The sequence below is a fragment of the Camelus bactrianus genome, chromosome 3, assembly GCF_048773025.1.
Source record: "Camelus bactrianus isolate YW-2024 breed Bactrian camel chromosome 3, ASM4877302v1, whole genome shotgun sequence".
Classification (NCBI taxonomy): Eukaryota; Metazoa; Chordata; class Mammalia; order Artiodactyla; family Camelidae; genus Camelus; species Camelus bactrianus.
Window position 1 is genome coordinate 9,476,255 of NC_133541.1, and position 19,844 is coordinate 9,496,098.

General features: G+C 39.9%; 1 protein-coding gene and 1 non-coding gene across 3 annotated transcripts in view; both read right to left on the reverse strand.

Moving 5' to 3' along the window:
- CTNND2 (catenin delta 2) overlaps positions 1–19,844 on the reverse strand; it is an 886,271-nt gene that overhangs the window by 39,935 nt on the left and 826,492 nt on the right. For both annotated transcript variants that reach the window (XM_074356308.1, XM_074356299.1), the window contains 2 exons: positions 15,381–15,591; positions 1,351–1,435 (listed from right to left, as the gene is read on the reverse strand). In XM_074356308.1, the coding sequence (XP_074212409.1) occupies positions 1,351–1,435; positions 15,381–15,591 (296 nt within the window). The remainder of the gene's footprint in view (positions 1–1,350; positions 1,436–15,380; positions 15,592–19,844) is intronic.
- LOC123617476 (small nucleolar RNA SNORA77) lies at positions 9,641–9,766 on the reverse strand. The gene has a single exon (XR_006725630.1). It is a non-coding gene; the product is annotated as a small nucleolar RNA SNORA77 (small nucleolar RNA).

A 19,844-nucleotide genomic window follows, 5' to 3' on the forward strand; every position in this document is an offset into this window, starting at 1 on the left:
CCATCCACAGTACTCCTCTAACCCTTAGTTTTGCAGTTTTTCAGCTTACACATACTTCCCCCTAGGAATAGGAAAATCTCAAAAGGGAAATACGTGGGCTGAACTTTATAAGCTAAAGTGCAAAGTAATGAATGCTTAAGGGAAACAGGGAGGCTTGGGGAAATTGAGAAACAGACTATAAGGTAGTGGAATATTTACTGTTTCCCACTGGCTTAGAAAAAGACAATTTTTCCCTCTGGCAAGGTGGATCTCACCCCCTCGGATGTGAGCCTCCTGCTGTGGCCCCACCCCCCCATCCCAAGACTGGTTGGCTGGAGATGAAGGCGGAATGACTTTAGCTCCCGCTCCTCCGAGCAGGCAGCCAGGGGCTGCAAGGAGGTGCTCTGGGCGGTTGTTGATGGAAGCCCTTTCTGAGGGGCCTTCTGAATCCCTACGGAGAGTGGTGCCTAAGCTGTTCTCTCTGCCCACCAGTGATGTTCTCTGCCCCTAGATGTTATCTTAGATCTCTCCTGGGATCACCCGTTGTGTAAACGACTCACAGTTGCTGATCTGGGAACAACAAAAGGACAACCTCTGAGAGACAATATTAAAGAACTCTCCCCTCCCATCCAAGAAAGAAAAGTTACACATCCTTTTTAGCAGCATTTAGAAATGAAGTGTAAAATTAAAATTTCTAGATGTGACCTTTTTCTCTTAAGGTTTTACTTTTAAATCATTTTGGGGATGAAGTCTCCTTTGAAACATATGATGTAAATTCCTCCCTGCCTCGGGAGAGTCTACTGGACCAATGCCTGGCCTCTTGCTGTGATCCACGGCGTCATTAGGGGCATCGGCCCTTCACCCTGGGCGGTAACTAAGTCAGGGTCTCGGGCTGGGGACACAGGTCAGGCCGTCGGGTATCTCCCAGTGCTTCTGGGCTGTAATATCTCTCGACCTCCTGAGCTGCTTTTTATATTTATTTTGCGTCTCATGTCCACAATTACTTCAATTATTTATTGACTCTTGTTGATGCTTTTCTCGTGTGTGCAAAATCCCTCTGCTCATTAATTTCCAGTCTGTTATACAACAGAGCTCAGAAGGACAGGCTGATTTTCTGTGGGGTGAGACTGTGATTACAGGTCTGTCCAATCTGGAAAGTTCATGGATCTGAGCTTATATACACGGGGTGCTTAGTGACCCTTTTCTTCTGCTTCTTCATTTGTTCTTTTATTTCAGTTGGGTTTCAATTACTCAGACTATTGGGTGAGTGCCTTTCATATCTATGACACAACTTGTTGGGACCAAATGCTGGATCTTTGGGCTCAGAGCCTGTATGTCACTCACAAACCAAGAAGGTAGAGCAAACCTTACCTTTTTGTAGAGACTCCTCAGATCTCGGTACTGCCACATGCTGTTTAGGACCTGAGATGCGGCCTTGACCACCTTTGGAGAGTGTCTGATAAAGACAAGACAGGACAGGGAACTGTATTCAATTTCCTGTAATGAGCTATAATGGAAAATAATCTGAAAACATGTGTGTGTATATATATATATATATATATATATATACATACACACACACACACACACATATGTATGTGCGTAACTTGAATTGCTTTGCTGTACACCTGAAACTAACATGGTAAATAGACTACACTTCAAAAAAAAAAATTAGTAAAATAAAACAAAATAAAATTAAAAAAAAGACAGGACACGCAAGATGGTGAGTGGGACAGCTGGGCTTCAAATTGACCCTGACTTGTCAGGAAACAGCCAGTATAAAACAAATAAAAGCCTCTTGGCTTTTCTGGCTCTTTTCCTTTGTCCAGCCTGGACAGAGCAGGGGATGGTTGTAACCAGTCTCCAGCCTCATTCTCACACTCCCCACCCCCAGCCCCACGAGGGTGAGAGACAGGAATGCATTACAATTTGGCAAAGAATTTTCAAAGTGCAAACCCAAGAGCATGGCACTGAGTCAGAATGCAGATTTAGTGTTTGACTACAAAACAGAACAGAAAGAAGAGAAAAACAACCAATGACCAGGAAGGGCCAGATTTGGGGGTTTTGATGGCAGTGTTGTTTATTTAAGCTGTTCACATCCTCAAATGAAGCACGGGAGTGTGTGCAGTGTTGGCTCCAGGGGCCTGAGGCATTGCAGGGAGCTGCTCTCCATGCCTAAGCACAAGAGATGGCGGGGAAGGCTGATGTGCACACACACCGCACACATGCCTCTCACATTCACACAGAGGAATGCTCATTGACGAGCATCTATAAATAAAACCCTTCAAACAATTAAAGTTCTGTACTCTGGGACATAGTGACAAACTAAAGAGTCACATAAACCTTTGGACTAGTGTTTATCTTTTTTTTTTTTTCCTAGGCATGGCTTTGAAATCCCCATGAAACTATAAGTAAGTATCTTTTAGTTGGTTAGTGCCAAGCTGCATCACAAAACAGACACCAGGTCAATAAATCTGTGCCAGTTTAATTCGATCAAATTTTTGGAAGTCATTTTGACTCGTGGTGAGGGGAAATATTAACTATCTACAAAGCCTTTGTTTCAATGGGCTGGTTCCAACTGCACAACTCCAGGGCCTGCTGGTGACTTCGGCCTATCTCAAGGGCTGGCACACTTTTTCTATAAAGGGTCAGATAATAAATACTCTTGGGTTTGTGGGCCATATGGCCTTGGTCACAGCTACTCAACTCTGCCATTGCAGGACTGGAGGAGTCATAAATAATACATAAATGGATGGGTGGCTGTGTTTTCCATTCCAACGTTATTTCCAAGAATGGGTGGAATCTGGCCTGTGGGTTGCAGTTTGCTGACTCCTGGTCTGTGTGGTGACTCGGGGCAGGACATAACCATTCATGAGGACTCCAATGTGAAGTCCACCTCTGAAACTGACCCACGGTGCAGTGACTCATAGATTCCTTGAACAAAATATCGGAACTGAGGTCAAAAATGCTTTTGACATAAAATGGTCTTTGAAATGGAAAGTGAGCAGATGGTTAGCTGGGATCAGGCTGACATTGGATTTGAGATCCAGAGTAAATGGATATGTGAGAACATGAATTTTGTAATGAAATTATGGGATGCTACTACATAGTCAATGAAATGACTGCTAATTTCCTGGGTCTTCACATTTGCAATGTAGATCAACTACATTTAAGGTTTCTTCATCCATTTACTTACTGGAAACAGTAACAGTCAGTATTATTATTGCTGACTTGGAATTCAATTTGGGCTGTGTTTGAAAACCTGTTAGTTGTATCACATACTTTTACAAGAAAAAAATTAAGCATTCTTGTAAATTTCAAAAACTTTTTTCTCTATGAGAGACAAGCTATATTCAAGTAACATACAAATTCTCTTTTACTAAAATGTCGGTTGCTACATGATTTCACATTTATGCTGGTATCATGGTCGAAATGTAATATTAAATTCTTTTGACTTAGAGACAGAGAATTTTAGGTCATTTCATGGATACAGATAGAGGCAAACTTTATCCTTTTTAAAAATTGAATTATAATTGAGCTACAGCACTACGTGAGTTCCTGCTGATCTGATATTTGTATATATTATAACATGATCACAACAATAACTCTAGTTCCGTCTGTCACTATACAATTATTACAATATTATTGACTCTATTGCACATGCTGTACATTTCAACCCTATGATTAGTTTATTTTGCAACTGGACTTTTCTATCTCTTAACCTCCCTCACCTATTTAGCTCATCCCCACATCCATCTCTCCTCTGGCAACATCCTTTTTGTTCCCTGTATCTATGAGTCTCTTTCTGGTTTTTTATGTTTGTTCTTCTGTTTTGTTTTTTAGATTCTGCATCTAAGTGAAATCATATGGTATCTGTCTATCTCTGACATTTCACTTAGCATATCTTCTACATCCATCCATACTGTTGCAAATGGCAGGGTTTTTTATTATTTTTTATGGGCAAATAATATTCTGTTATATATATATACCACATCCTCATTATCCATTCATCTATTGATGAGAACTTAGGGTGTTTCCATATATTTCCTACTGTAAATAATGCTGCAATGAACACTGAAGTGCATACATCTTTTCTAATTAGTGTTTTTGCTTTCTTTGAAAAATATCCAGAACTGGAATTACTGGGTTGTATGGTAGTTCTACTTTTAATTTTTTGAGGAACCTCCATACTGTTTTCCATAGTGACTGCACCAACAGTGCATGAAGGCTCCTTTTTTCCCCATATCCTTGATGACACTTGTTATTTCTTGTCCTCTTGATAATAGCCATTCTGACAGGTGTGAGGTGATATCTCACTGTGGTTTTGATTTGCATTTTCCTGATGATTAATGATGTTGAGCATCTTTTCACGTGTCTGTTGGCCATCTGTATGGCTTCTTTGGAAAAATGCCTATTCAGGTCCTATGCCTAGTTTTTAATTGGGTTGAGTTTTTTTTGGTTTTTTTTTTTGATATTGAGTTGTATGAGCTGTTTATATATTTTGGATATAAATCCCTTATTGGTCATATCATTTACAAATATTTTCTTCCATTCAGTAGGTTGCCTTTTCATTTTGTCTGTAGTTTCCTTTGCTGTGTAAAGGCTTTTAGGTTTAATTAGGTCCCATTTGTTTATTTTTGCTTTAGTTTCCTTTGCTTGAGAAGATACAACCCCTAAATATTGCTACAACTTACAAACAAAGAGTGTTCTGCCTGTGTTTTCTGCTAGTAGTTTTAGGTTTCTGGTCTTGTATTTAGATCTTTAATGAATTTTGAGCTTAGTTTTGTATATGGCATGAAAAAGTAGTCCAGTTTGAGTCTTTAGCACATAGCTGTCCAGTTAGTTTTCCTAACACCATTTATGGAAGAGGCTGTCTTTCCCCCATTATATATTCTTGCCTCTCTTGTCGTAGATCAATTGCCCATACGTGCGTGGGTTTATTTTTAGTCTCTCTATTCTGTTCCATTGATCTATGTGTCTTTTTGCGTCAGTACCATACTGTTTTGATTACTGTAACTTTGTAGTATAGCCTGATGACAGGGTGTGTAATACCTCCAGCTTTGTCCTTTATTCTCAAGATAGCTTGGGCTTTGGGGATCTTTTTGTAGCTCCACATAAATTTAAGTATTATTTGTTCTAGTTCTGTTAAAAATATTGTGGGTATTTTCTTAGGGATTGCATTAAATCTGTAGATTGCTTTGTATGAATTCTTCCAATCCATGAACACAAGATATCTTTCCATTTCCTTGTATTATCTTCAGTTTCCTCCATCAGTTTTATAAATTTCAGAGCACAGGTCTTTCACCTCCTTGGTTAAGTTTATTCCTAGGTGTTTTATACGTGTTGATGTGACTTTAAATGGGATTATTTTCTTGATTTCTGATATTTCATTATTAGTGTATAGAAAAGCAGCAGACCTGGTATATTAATCTTTATTACTTCTAACAGTTTTGGGGTGGGGCTTTTAGGGTTTTCTATATATAGTATTATGTCATCTGCAAGTAGTGACCATTTACATCTTCCCTTCCAATCTGAATGCTTTCTATTTCTTTTTCTTGTTGAGTGCTGTGGCTAAGGCTTCCAATACTATGTTGGATAGAAGTGGTAAGAGTGGGCATCTTTGTTTTGTTCCTGATTTTAGAGGAAAAATTTTCAGCTTTTCACCATTGAGTATCATATTACCTGTGGGTATATACCCACTTTGATGAACGGTTTTATCATAAATGGATGTTGAATTTTTTCGAATGCTTTTTCTGTGTCTATTGAGGCGATTGTATGCTTTTTATCCTTCATTTTGTTAACATGGTGTATCACGTTGATTAATTTGTTGAACCATTCTTGCATTCCTGCGATAAATCCCACCTGACTGTGGTGTATGATTCTTTTTATATATTGTTGAATTTGGTTTGCTTATATTTTGTTGAGGATTTCTGCATCTAAATTCATTAGATATACTGGCCAGTAATTTTCTTTCTTTCTTTCTCTCTCTCTCTTTCTCTCTTTTTTTTTTTTTTTTTTTTTTTGGTATCTTTTCTGGTTTTGGTATCAGGGTAAGAGTAGCTCACAGAATGAATCTGGGAGTGTTCCATCTTTTTCATGTTTTGGAATAATTTGAGAAGGATAAGTATCAGCTCTTCTTCATATATTTGGTAGAATTCCACTGTGAAACAGTCCTGGACTGTTGTTTGCTGGGAATTTTCTGATTATTGATTCAGTTTCACTACTAGTGATTGGCCTGTTCAGATGATCTATTTCATACTGATTCAGTTTCAGAAGACTGTATGTTTCCAGGAATTTATGCATTTCATCTAGGTTTTCCAATTTGTTGGCGTATACTGTTTGTTAGTATTCTCTTATGATTTTCTGTATCCTGATGTCATTGTTGGTACTTTTCCCTCTTTCATTTCTTATTTCATTTATTTGGCCACTTTCTCTTTCTTAATGGGCCTAGTTAAAGGCTTGTCATTTTACTTATCTTTTCAAAAAAACAGCTCTTGGTTTCATTAATCTTTTCTTGTTTTTATTTTATTTATTTCTGCTCTGATCTTTATTATTTCCCTCCTTCTGCTGACTTTGGGCTTTGTTCATTATTCTTTTCCTAATTCCTTTACATGGTAGGTTAGATTATTTATTTGATATTATTTTTATTTCTTGAGGTAAGCTTGTATCACTATAAACCTCCCTCTTAGAACTGCTTCTGCTGCATCCCATAGATTTTGGAAGTTGTGCTTTTAAGTTTTTAAGTTCATTTGTCTTGGGATATTTTCTGGTTCCTTTTTTGATTTCTTTCTTGACTGTTTGGCTTTTTAGCAGCATGTTATTTAGTCTCCACGTGTTTGTTTTCCCCATTTTTCTTTCTGCAATTAATTTCTAGTTTCATAGTTTTGTGGTTGGAAAAGATACTTGATACAATTTCTATCCTTTTAAATATGTTGAGATGTATTTTGTAGCCTAGCATGTAATCTATGTGCACTTGAAAAGAACATTTATTCTGCTTTTTTGGGATTGAATGTCCTGTAGATATCTATTAAGTCCAACTGGTCTAATGTGTCACTTAAGGCCACTCTTTTCTTACTGATTTTCTGTCTGGATGATCTGTCCATTGATGTAAATGAGGTGTTCAAGTCCCCTACTATTATTGTATTATTGTCTATTTCTCCCTTTAAGTCTAGTAATACTTACTTTATATAATTAGGTGCTCCTTTATTGGGTGCATATATGTTAATGAATGTTATATCCTCTTCTTGTATTGATCCCTTTATCATTATATAATGCCCTCCTTTGTCTTTTGTTACAGACATTGTTTTAAAGTCTACTTTGTCTGATATAAGTATTGCTATCCCAGCTTTCCTTTCATTTCCATTTGCAAGGAATATCTTTTCTATCCTCTCACTTTGTCTCTGTGTGCTGTTACCTCTAATGTGAGGTTTTTGTAGGCAGCATATAGAAGATTTTTTTTCTTTACTCCTATCAGCCACTCTGTATCTTTTGATTGGAACAATTAGTCTATTGACATGTAAAGTGATTATTGTTAGGTATGTACTTATTGCCAATTGTTACTTGTTTACTGGTTGTTTTCATAGGTCTTCTGTGTTCTTTTACTCTTCTTGTAGTCACTTCTCTTGTGGTTTAATGATATTCTTCAGTACTATGTTTGTATTCCTTTCTGTCTAGTTTTTGTGTATTTATTGTGGGTTTTTGGTGAGTGGTTACCATGTGGTTCATATATGTTGACCTATAACTATATCTACTTGTTTTAAATTGATATTCACTTAAGCTCAAACACATTCTAAATGATTTACATTTTTTACTCCCTTCACCCATGTTTGATGTTTTTGATGTTATATTTTACATTTTCATGACTGTTCCTTAAATGTTCATTGTAGTTACAGTTGATTTCAAAATTTTTGTCTTTTAATCTTTGTACTGGCTTATTTAAGTAGTTGATCCTCAGTCCTTTCTATGTATTTGCCTTTCCTAGTCAGATTTTCCTTTTCCTATAGATTCCAACTTCTTTTCCACTTAGAGAAGACCCTTTATCATTTCTTTTATTATAGGTTTAGTACTGATGAACTCTTTTAGCTTTTGCTTGTCTGAGAAGTTCTTTATCTCTCCTTCTGTCTAAATGATAACTGTGCTGTGCAGAGTATCCTCTGTTGTAGGTTTTTTCCTTTCAGTACTTTAAATACATCATGCTACCTTCCTTCTGGCCTGCAAGGTTTCTGCAGAAAAATCAGTTGATAGCCTTATGGGAGTTCCCTTGTATGTGACTCTTTTTCTATTGCTGCTTTTAGAATTCTCTCTTTAACTTTAACCACTTTGACTATGATATGCCTTGGTGTGGGTCCCTTTGGGTTTATCTTGTTTGGGACTCTCTGTGATTCCTGTATTTGGATTTGTTTCCTTCATCAGTTTTGGGGAGTTTTCAGCCATAGTTTCTTCAAATACATTTTCTACCCCTTTATCTCTCTCCTCCTTCTGGGACCCCTGCAATGCAAATGTTAGTATGCTTGATGTTGTCTCACAGGTCACTTAAAACTATCCTCATTTAAAAATTTTGTTTTTCTTTTTGCTGTTCTGATTGGGTGATTTCCATTTTTCTATCTTCCAGATCACTTAAGCATTCTTCTGTATCATCTAGTCTACTGTTATTTCCTTCCAGTATATTTTTCATTTCAGTTATTATTTTCCTCACATCTGACTGGTTATTTTTTATATTTTCTAGTTCCTTGTTAAATTTCTTGCTGTGTTCATCTATTCTCTTCCCATTTTCAGTTAGCATTCTTATTACTATTGCTTTGAACTCTTTATGTGGTAAATTATTTATCTCTTTTTCATTAGGGTATTTTAAGGGTCTTTTCTTGTGCTTTCACTTGAAACATATTCTTCTGTCTTCATTTTGTTTAGCTTTCTCTGTCTCTATGAGATTAGATTAAACAGTTACCTTTCCTGGTCTTGGATGGGAGCATCCCTATGTAATCTGCATGTATTCAGTGGATTTGGTGGGAGAGCTGTATCTGAAGTGAGCATGGATCACTTCTTCCCCTGGGGTGTGCTGGCAGCTACCACCTTGTTGGGAGGTATGGCTGGAGATGGAAGAATCAGAGCCAGAGCCATGTGTGAACCAGGGCTTCTCCTGTGCTCAGTGGTGGTTTCCACCCTATCAGGGGCTGGGCCCAGGCCCAAAAGTTCCATTCCCTCTGAGTGTGCCCACTCTCTTTGGCAATGGTGGCCTCTACCCTAGTGGAGAGCAGTGCTGGAGCAAGAGGGACTGGAGCAGGTGGCCAGTATGGGCTGGGGTACAATCTGTGACAGTTCCAGTGAGCTGGTCAGAGCCCCAGATAGTCTTCAATCTGTTGCCTCTGTGTTTATGCTGTTAATGGCTGCCTTTGCTCTGTTCACAGGCAGGGTCAGGTCTGAGCTGGCTCCATTCTAAGTGTGTGTACTCTTCTTGGCAACGGCACCTTCACTCTAGTGGAGAGCAGCACTGGAGCAAGAGGGGCTGGCACAGGTTCCCAGTGTGGGCTGTGGTGGCCTTGGGAAACCAGTAAGAGCCCCAGTTTTCAAGCTGTTTCCACTAGCTGTTCCCAGGAGTAAGCAAGTTTGTGCATGTGCTGTTTTTCTTTTTTTCCCACTTTTAAATTCAAACAATTTTTTTTTACCCCATGTATCAGGGTTGTTGCATTGCCCTTGAAAGGTCAAAGTAGTCACAGTGCCCTGGAACATTCTTGCGGTAGACAGAAAAATTACCTGCCCAGGACTGTGGCCAGGTGCAGAGTGAGTCTGCGAGTACACATGCTCTTAACAAGCAAAGTCTCAATTTCTTACAGCCCTCCTGTAAGTCCCACTAGTGTTCGAACCAGGGAAGGGGACTTGTCTTCCCAGTGTCAGATCCCAGGCCTGGAGTGCCCCATATGTGGCTCAAACCCATCATTCCCCAGAGAGGATCCCTGAGGCTGTGATATCTCTCTCCTCTTCTATGTCCCTCGCTAAGGGGACAGTTCCTGACCCGATCACATCTCCTCCCTTCCTATCAGACTCTGTGTGTATCTTTCTCTACAGAGTTGGTTGTAAAAGCCTTTCTGCCTGTCTCCAGGTTGTTTTCAGTGAGAGCTGTTCCACATGTAGATGTTTTAATGTGTTTATGGGTGGAGGTGAGTTCAGTGTCTTCCTACTCCACTATCCTTATCTCCCTCCTTCACATTTAGTATTTTTGACTTCGCATTTTATATCTTTTTTGTTTTGTGTATCCCTTAACTACTTATTATGATTTTACTATCTTTGTTTTTTAACCTTCTTACTAGCTTTATAAGTAGTTTATCTCTACAGTTACTGTATATTTGCCTTTATCAGTGAGATTTTTCCTTCGGTAATGTTCATATTTCTAGCTGTGGTCTTTTCTTTTCCACTTAGAGATGTCCTGTTGACATTTCTTATAAAGCCAGTTTAGTAGTGCTGAATTCTTTTGGCTTTTGGCTTTTGGCTTTTGGCTTTAAAACTCTTTCTCTTTCCATCAAATCTGAATGACAGCCTTGGTGGGAAGAGTATTCTTGGTTTGTTGAAGTTTTTTTTCCTTTCGTTGCTTTGAATATATCATGCCACTCCCTTCTGGCCTGCAAAATTTCTGCTGAAAAGTCATCTGAGAGTCTAATGGGAATTCTTTTGCATTTAATTAGTTGCTTTCCCCTGCTGCTTTTAAGATTCTCTCTTTATCCTTAATTTTTGCCATCTTAATTACAGTGTATCTAAGTGTGGACATCTTGGGGTTCATCTTGTTTGGGACTCTGTTGACTTCCTGGATCAGGATGTCTGTTTTCTTTCCCAGGCTAGGGAAGTTTCAGCTATTATTCCTTCAAATAAGTTCCTCACCCCTTTCTCTCTCCTCTCTTTTCCTTCTGGACCCCTACAATGCGAATGTTACTATGCTTGATGTTGTTCCAAAGGTATCTTAAACTATCCTCATTTTAAAAATTTCTTTGATCTCTTCAGCTCAGATGATTTCCATTACCCTGTCTTCAAGTTTGCTGATCCACTCTTCTGTATCATCGAATTTACTGTTGATTCTTTCTAGTGTATTTTTATTTCAGTTACTGTATTCTTCAGGTGTATTTGGTTCTTCTTTATATTTTCTAATGTTTGTTAAAGGTCTCACTGTGTTCATCCATTCTTCTCCTGAGCATCCTTATAATCATTATCTTGAACTCTTTGTTGGGTAGATTGTTTATCTCCACTTAGTTCTTCTTCCGGGGTTTTATTTTGTTCTTTTATTTGGAACATATTCCTCTGTCGTCTCATTTTGCTTACTTCTCTGTTTTCATTTCCATGTATCATGTAGGTCTGTTACATTTCTTGATCTTGGAGGAGTTGCCTTATGTAAGAGTTGTCCTGTGGGGCCCAGCAACACGCTCTTCCTCTGAACACCAGACATATATGCTCTAGGGGCACACACTTTGTGAGCTGTGTGGGCCCTTCTTTTGTAGTGGGGCTGACTACTGTGGTGTGTTGGTAGGTGGGGCTGGTCCCTGGCCTGGCTGGCTGCCAGGCACTGCCTGGTGTGGAGGCTGCTGGCCTGCTGGGGGTGGGGCTATGTCCTGGCACAGCTGGCTGGTCCTCCCAGGACTGGGGCAGGCTGGATGGTAGGCAAGTCAGCCTCTGGCACTAATAGACTGAGGGAGGACTCCAAAATCATGTTTGCTAGCTCCAGTGTCCTTGTGGGAGAACTAGCTCCCCAAAATGGCTGCTGCTAGCATCTCTGCCCTCAAGGGGATTCTCTGTTGCCTCTTGCCTCCCTGAGAGGCTCTCCAAGATCAGTAAGCGGGTCTGACCGAGGCTATTCTCAAATGACTGCCTCTGTGCTCAGTTTCAGAGTGCGTGAGATTTTGCGTGAGCCTTTTAAGAGCAGAGTCTGTTTCCTACAGCCTCCGGCTCTCCCATCCGGGGGCTTGTCTTCCTGGTGCTGGAGAGCCCGAGGCTCCTTGGGGAGAACCTTTGCAGCCGTGATTATCCTCACATGCTGTTCTTATATAATCAACGCTGAACAAGGATTAAATGCTATGTTTTGCTGTGTTTATCACTGCTAGCTAGATATACGTCTATGACAAAAGTCAAGCAACTCTAGAGGAACATATATTAATATTCAGCAGCGATAATAGAGTTGAAACATATTCAGTATGCAAAAATTCCTCTGACACAGTGTAATTTTTTTTGTACTTCTTGCTTAGTTACAAAATAGAGAGAGACTGTGAATGTGTAATGAATAGCAGCTTTTAACCTCTCAGTTAAAATGCCAATACATCACAGTGTTATAAAAACTTATGAAGGTCAAAGAAACATTACTTTGTTCTTAGACTTTCATTTTGATTCATCCACTAGACCGGTCCCATGCAACGTCTACTTGAAAAACTATAACTTTTGATTGAAGGACTTGAACAATTGAGTGCTTCTAACGTGACAAGTGTTTATAACCTCAGCCACAAAACACAATTCCTTACTGACAAGTAACAGTTGAGATTGTTAATGGCTTTTCTGTTTTAAGACAAAATACGGTGACACATTCAACCCTGTTTCCTATATAACTATTAAAATTTGAAAAAACTCAAATGTACTTTTGAAATAGATGGACATGACAAAATGTTCATAATGGGTGTTTAAAATCATGTGAAAAGAATAAGTTATCAAGACTTCAAACTAGTAGGTATAATACTTCTATGAGTCATGAACGATTACACAATGTCTGATCTTCACCAGAGTTGTCAAACTAGGGGTGGCTGAGAATTTCAGTTGGTGCAATTCACTGTGGGTGTTCAGCAGGGCTATTCCAGCATCAGGATTCAGAACAACAGTTCCAATGGTTGTATTGGCAAGACATGGTGAATTACATGGTTCAAACACACTGTGATTGGCAACTTGCCAGACTGACTCACTATCATGGCTTCTTTAAGCTTGTGTGTATATAGAAATAAAACATATAAATACCTAAAATGGAGAATCATAGCTACACATGTTTTTTCATCTGTGTTTTCTCATGCTATTGCAAATTAAAAGTTTGAATAATTTTGGAGGGGGGAAGGCAAGTTTGCAAGCATTTTATAAAGTAACTAGAGCAAACTGATACTCCTCCCTTTTCAATGATTAAATCAACTCCAATTCTGAAAACTCTATCTTCCATAAAACATTCCTGTTTTATTAAAATATGTCTGGAAGGCCATGGGACTCTCAGTGCTACCAGCATGACAGATTTGAGTGACAAATGGTGAGTTTGGCACTAAGATCCAGAGAAATTCTTCTGGATTCATTCTGTTTTAAGAGCAGTGCTTTAAGAAAAGCAATAATCACACTGAAGTGTAGGTGGGAGATGAAGATATCCCCAGTCATAAAATCTTTGTTTTGATCCCCAAATTAGTCATTATATAGAAAAGAGATAAACCACATAAAAGAATGGATGAGACTGATGAAGCAGGAGAACTGTATCTGGGAAGATGCTTGACTCAAACCAGTTCAAGACTTCTTATTAATAAATCCATAAATCCAGATTGTTAACAATGGGGGAAAAAAGATAAAGAAAAAAAAGGTATGAAAGAAGTAACTATTCCATAAAGAAATTTTCAGTCAATTTAAAGGACTTTTATGAGATTATCTGCAGTGAAAGGAACTTCCCATTAACAGTAATCCAAATGGGAACAGACTTAACAGGACCATTTTTTGGATTGGCAACGTGGATATATACTATTTCATAGATGGTTTCCTCAAGTGAGTTTTTAAGTTGTTTAACCAAATAATTTTCTTTGACCATGAGACTGAAAAAGAACATCTTTTCTCTTTAAGGCTCATTTTGTGATGCTTATTGTAATAGGGACGGTCACACAGTTGGAAGGAATTAATATGTGCCAAGCCACCTCCCAAAGCTCTATAGTCTTACAATTCAGAGAATATACTTTATTCTTTGAACGTCTCATGACTGTAGATAAATATACCAGAGTGTTTTTGTGGATTATAGTTTTATTGTGTGTGCATGTGTGTTTGCTTAAGAAAAGCATCAACATACTAACTCTTAATGCTCAAAACAGGGAAGCATTTCAGTTAGAGATTCCACAGGTCTTCTCAAGCTATATAAATAAGAAAACTATGTGGTTTCCTGCCTATGTAGAAGAGCATGTTATTGTAAGTACAGTTTTATAAGGTATAATTCTAGCCAACAGTCTACACTGCACAATTATTACATGGGTCCAGTGGGGCTTCCCTACTTGATATAGAAAAGTATTTGGATCCCAATACTGAATTGTTGATTGAGCCTATTTGGAGGTCTCATGGCGCTTAAAAAGAAGCCCTGAGATTCCTTTTGTAATGCAATGCTAATACCCTGAATTAAATGAAATGTGAGTATTTCCAAAAAGTCTCAAAGTGCATCGCTCACAGCCTTTAATAACGAAAAAAAAATTATTTAGCATTTAGATGTAAAGGAATAAGGGGGGCAGAGAATGAAAAGTCAAGAAGTAGACCCTTGATAACAAAAGGTTTACCCTTTTAACCTTATTTGATTACATTGAGGGACTTCCAGGAGACGAAGTTTAATTAAGGTTAGTGAATGTGAAATTGACAGCTCGCTGATACACTGACACTCTGGCTTGTGAAGATATGTTTTGGTTGCGTACAGTTAAGATAGCACTGATTCTTCAATCAAACCTGGGACATTCCTCTTCGTGGTGGTGTGGTTACTTTGACAGGACCCTCATCTCTCTTTATTCCGTTGGCATAAAAGCCCTCCTTCCTCTCTGCCCATCATTCCCTCTGCCTGCAAAATTTCTATTCAGCCTTCAGGGTTTGATTATTACTTGTTCCAGGAAGTATTTTAAGACAGCCCCTCCCTCAGTTTTGGATTGGAAAGCATGGGCATAGTGACTTGTTAAATGATCCGTCCCATACGCACAGGTGGTGAGGGAGGGTGCTGGGTTAGCACCGAGTTCCCTCTGACTCCACACACCCCCTGTGTGATGACTCGCTGGGCAGAACAAAAGGATGTAGATACACCGTCAACACTTGGGCTTGTAACCACTGAGGAACAACCGTCACAAAATACCTTCATGTATCCAGGTTGCCTCTCCCACACTGGAGGAACACACTAGTCACTAGACTGGACGCTGGATTGGCAAGTCTATCTTACCAACATCACAGGAGCCACCAAGTCATGAGTTATTTCTCAAATCAAAATTATCAGTAAAATCAGCTTTCCTTGTGCAGTGGGATGACTGGAAAGCATCTGCTGTTCTCCTCCTCTCGATTATGCAAGGGCTTTCCAGCGGTGTTCAATAGTGTTATCCGTAACCAGGGGACATCAGGGGCACACTTAGGACCAATTCTACCAAAACCAATTCTATGTGACACGCTGTCACCGGCTGACTTACTTGTCTCCTTTGCTTTTGGATATGCCGACCAACTTCTCAATGCCGCCGGCATCCCGTAAGGCCTTGGCGTTCTCCATGTTCTTGGTGATCACTTCGTGCAGGGTGCAGCAGACCGCTGTCACTGTGTCGTCCGACATGGCCTTGCTCGCCACGTTGTTGCTGTTGTTCCCACCCGGGAGCCTGTGGACCAGGTCTCGCATGGCGTACTTGCCTTTGGCAAAGAAAATGAAGGGAAGAGTTGAAATGCAGCCAAAACGGAGAAAGAGGGCAGAGGGAGAGGTGGGGACGGGAGGCAAAAAGAGAACACAAGAAGCCACGTTAGTGCAGCGTAGTCTGTTCCCCATCGCTGAATGTTCTCGATGTGGACACACACACAGAGAAGACAGTATTTCCTCCTGGGGGATGCATGGACTGTTGGTGCTGGAAGGATGTGGGATTGACTCTCTGGGCAAGTTATTTCATGCCTCTAAGCCTCAGCTTTTTAAATTGTAAAACAAGAATGATAATGGTACCCACCTTACAAGGTTATTGTGAGGATTAAATGAGTAAATGTGTGTGAAGCATTTAACACATGGTGATGTCAATGGACTCAAGACCCAGTAGAAGTTAGCTAGAAGTAGGCTCCTGCTTGTTCTTCACCAAAGTCAAGAAAACATATGGTAGTTCTAACATAACCTCAAAAATGCCCTGAATGGAGGTATGCTGGGACGTGTATTATTTAACAAATAAAAGTCAAAACACAAAAATGTATGCATATATGACATCTGCATTCTGGTCCCTACAAAGCAAAGAGAAACTGTTAAAGGAGGGGAGAAAAGCTTGACAAATAATAGATAAAACTAGGGGCCCTTTGACATGGGGTAACAGGATGATCTGCTTGTCTCTCTGATGGGGATGCTATTGAATGATTCTATCGTATCACATTTACTAATTTGACATTTTACTTCCTGCGGGAAAAAATTAAATAAAATACAACTTTGTCTCCTTAATTTGCTTTATCCTTATTCATCATGCTCCTCCCAATGACAGAGGTGCTTCCAATGACATCTTTATGGAGTAAGGGAGTGCTTTACTTCGCAAAGCAACATAAGCGTTACCAATAACCCTGCAAGACAATTAATCCATCCCACCTGCAGATTCCAATGCTGTTCCATTAATTTACTTCTGGAACTAAGTAAATGAGTGCCTGTAGCAAAGTTGGCTGTTCTTAAATGTTTCAGGTGGAATTGGCACATGTCCAAAGTTAAATTCCTTCCTTGTCTCCCATCCCCCAAGTAGACATATTTAGGTAGCTCCTGAAAGCCATTTGAAATATTTTTCTTCCACACACGTCTCTAAAGGATAACTTCTTTTGCTGTTTAATTCTCTGGCACGTGACACTTGAGGGCCGGAAATGGAACCCCATGGGAGGAGGCAATGCCATCTTGATTCCAGGGAGGAAGAAATAAAACATAACCTTTGTAATTTTGGTACCTGCTCTTATCCCATGTTTAAGAGGCTTATTTTAGCTTGGACAGAAAAAGAATGCTGATGTCTAAATTACTACAATAAGAGTGTCATCATTCACTTGATGACAGCTGAAAAATGTCTGACAAAAATGCTTTGCCTGAAAACCCCCAAATGTAGCATATTTATTTTCCAATGACAGCGTTTAAAACAGACTGGAGATCCTTTGTACAAGAGTAGTCTTCTGAGCAACTTGCTTTATCTATTTATCATTAAATCACACTCAACTCTGGCTAAGAGTTTCGTTTTGTTGAGCTCAGCACACTGGCGACTTTATCATTAAATCCCACAAACCACTGTCAGACAAACTTGAATTCATTGATGCGAGAAGACGGTGGGTCCTTCTTTAGCAGGGAAGTGACGGAGGAAGGAAACAGTAAATCCTTTCAATCATCGTGCACACGGGAGCACTCCCACTCCTTAATGAGCACGGAAGACTGGTTTTGCAACCTTGGATGTTGTCAAGATTGAGAACAAAAACAAGGAGAGGGAGAGGATTCGGCTGCAGCATTTTTTTTTTTTTTAAGATTTTGTTATCTTCCTTAAAAAAAATTATGACAGACACAGTTTCATAGCTTCCCAACTCGTGAGCCCTGAATGAGAGACAAGGTGTCCCCATAGGGTCCAGGTGGCAGGAACTACCACTTCCCCAGAGCAGCCTTTTCGACTTGCCCCAGGGCGTGGTACCAATACCATCGTTTTCCACATGAACCACAGCCTGGAAAAGAGCAGGAGTCACTGCTGTATACATGGGCACAGGGACATGAAGGGCGCCTAGGGCTCGGCGGTGCTTTGGGAGGTGATGGCGTGGGTTGGGATGCTGTGTGGATGCAGAGGACATCATAAGAGCACAGGTCTCACCCAATGGTTGAGCCTGGCATGAGACAGAAGAGCTTCCCATCACAGAACGAACTGCTGAGGCCTGAGAAAGGGGCAGTGGCACCACCAACCACTGCAGACTGGGGACCACTCCCTCTTCCTCTGGATTTAACTCAGTTTAAAAACAAAGTAACTGATCTGACACAGACCAAAAGCCATAGAGTGACTCCTGCTGGTGATACCACCTGGCGGGGTGACTAATATTTCAGGACAAAAAACAAGGACTCACGACTACAAAGAGTTGGCCATGAGGGGACCGGAGACAGGAGAGCAGCCATGATGGGGAATCCTCAGACAAGGCTTGGAGTCCAGTGAAACGCTGGAAAGAGGATTCCGAAATTTCTAGCTGGGACAATGAGGTGAGTAGTGAAAACCGAGTGAATCCTAAAGGTTTAATAATAATGGACATGTTGGATTTCTATTTTCCTTTTCCACACAAAGAAAAATATGCATAATTAGTAAAAATTAGATGGGAGAATCATGCTGCAAAAATCTCATGGGAGACAAGCAGGTCATCGGGTTCAAAAGACACTTTGATTTGTGAAAACAAAGTGACTGCCTTGCCCTGCCTCCATCTGGAATAGGTATTTTTCATTATCCATTCTCATTGCATCCTATGCTACAACAGAAAAGCACAATGCTCCCTGAGATGAAAACAAAACAAACAACAGCTCCGCCGCCACTACCAACAAAAAGGTCACCCTGTCTCGCTCAAATTCTCAACGGGAATGAATCCTTGGACCACTTCTTCGAAGTTACTTAGTCTATAAGCAAAACAATTTTACCTCTGACTTTTGCAATTCTGATATAACTACTGGAGATATTGCATTAAAAAACCCTGCTGTTTCTATCAATACAGACCAACTGTAACTTTGTGACTTTGCTACCATTCCTCCCCTGTGTGTTTGTAAACTGCACGTAAAAACGATTTTCTCTTTATGGTTCTTTTTGGGAGTCTTTACATTTAGAGTTGGGCACAGGAAGGTGTGTGGACAGACTCAGGAGAGCTAACAAACTGTGTTGCCCCAGAAGGGGGCTCCTTGTAGAGTTCTTGTGGGATGTCTGCGCTCGGGTAACAGCTTGACTCTTGCAGACTACGCCTGTTTCTGTGTTGTTTGTTTATATCTGTTCCTATTTCTATTTCAGGACTAAGCCTATTTCTGGTATTGATTTGTGTGCTGTCACTTGGTTCCCCCATTGGTGGCAGCAATATTGAGTGGTGGTTTTCTGGTCTAACCACCTGTGCACTCCCGAGTCCCTTCCCATGCTAATGGTACATCACTCTGAATCACTGATACCGTCCTCTGTATAGCTGGGCTTTGTGATGCAACATGGTAAACTCAAATCTCTCAATCCAGCTTTAGAGAAGAGATATTTAAAAAAAAATGTCAGCTGGAACGGAGAACAGCCCTGGATGAGGAACATTGTGCCTCCTTCATCTGTGAGGTCTTGGTACCTCCTTGGCTTCCCTGTTTCTGGAGCTGTTAAAACTGACCTCTGAGTTTGTGCTAAGATGCTCTAAATTAATTTTTTTTTCAGTTTTTTTAATGGTCTTAAAAAAACGCATAGTAGAAATTCACCATTGCCCATTTGAAGTGGGCAGTTCAGGGATATTAAGTAAACTCATACTGTTGTGCCACCATCACCACCGTGTAGCTCCAGAACTCTTTTCCTCTTGCAAAACTGAAACTCTTTTAAACCATTAAATAACTCCTGGTCCCTCCAGCCCCCTACAACCAACATTCTACTTTCTATCTCTATGATTTTGACTACTCTACCCAACTCCACACAAGTGGAATCATATAGTGTATGTCTTTATTTTGCTTAGCATAATGTCTTCACGCTTCATCCATACTGTAGAAAATACCAGAATTTCCTTGCTTTTTAAGTCTGAATGACATCCCATTGTATGCACATCCATTCATCTGCTGGTGGGCACTTGGGTTGCTTCTTCACTTTAGTCATTGTGAATATTTAGTTATTCTATGAACTGAGGGGCACAATATCCTTTCTTTTTCAATCTATGTGTCTTTGGATCTAAAGCGAGTCTCTTGTAGACAGCATAGAGTTGGATTATGT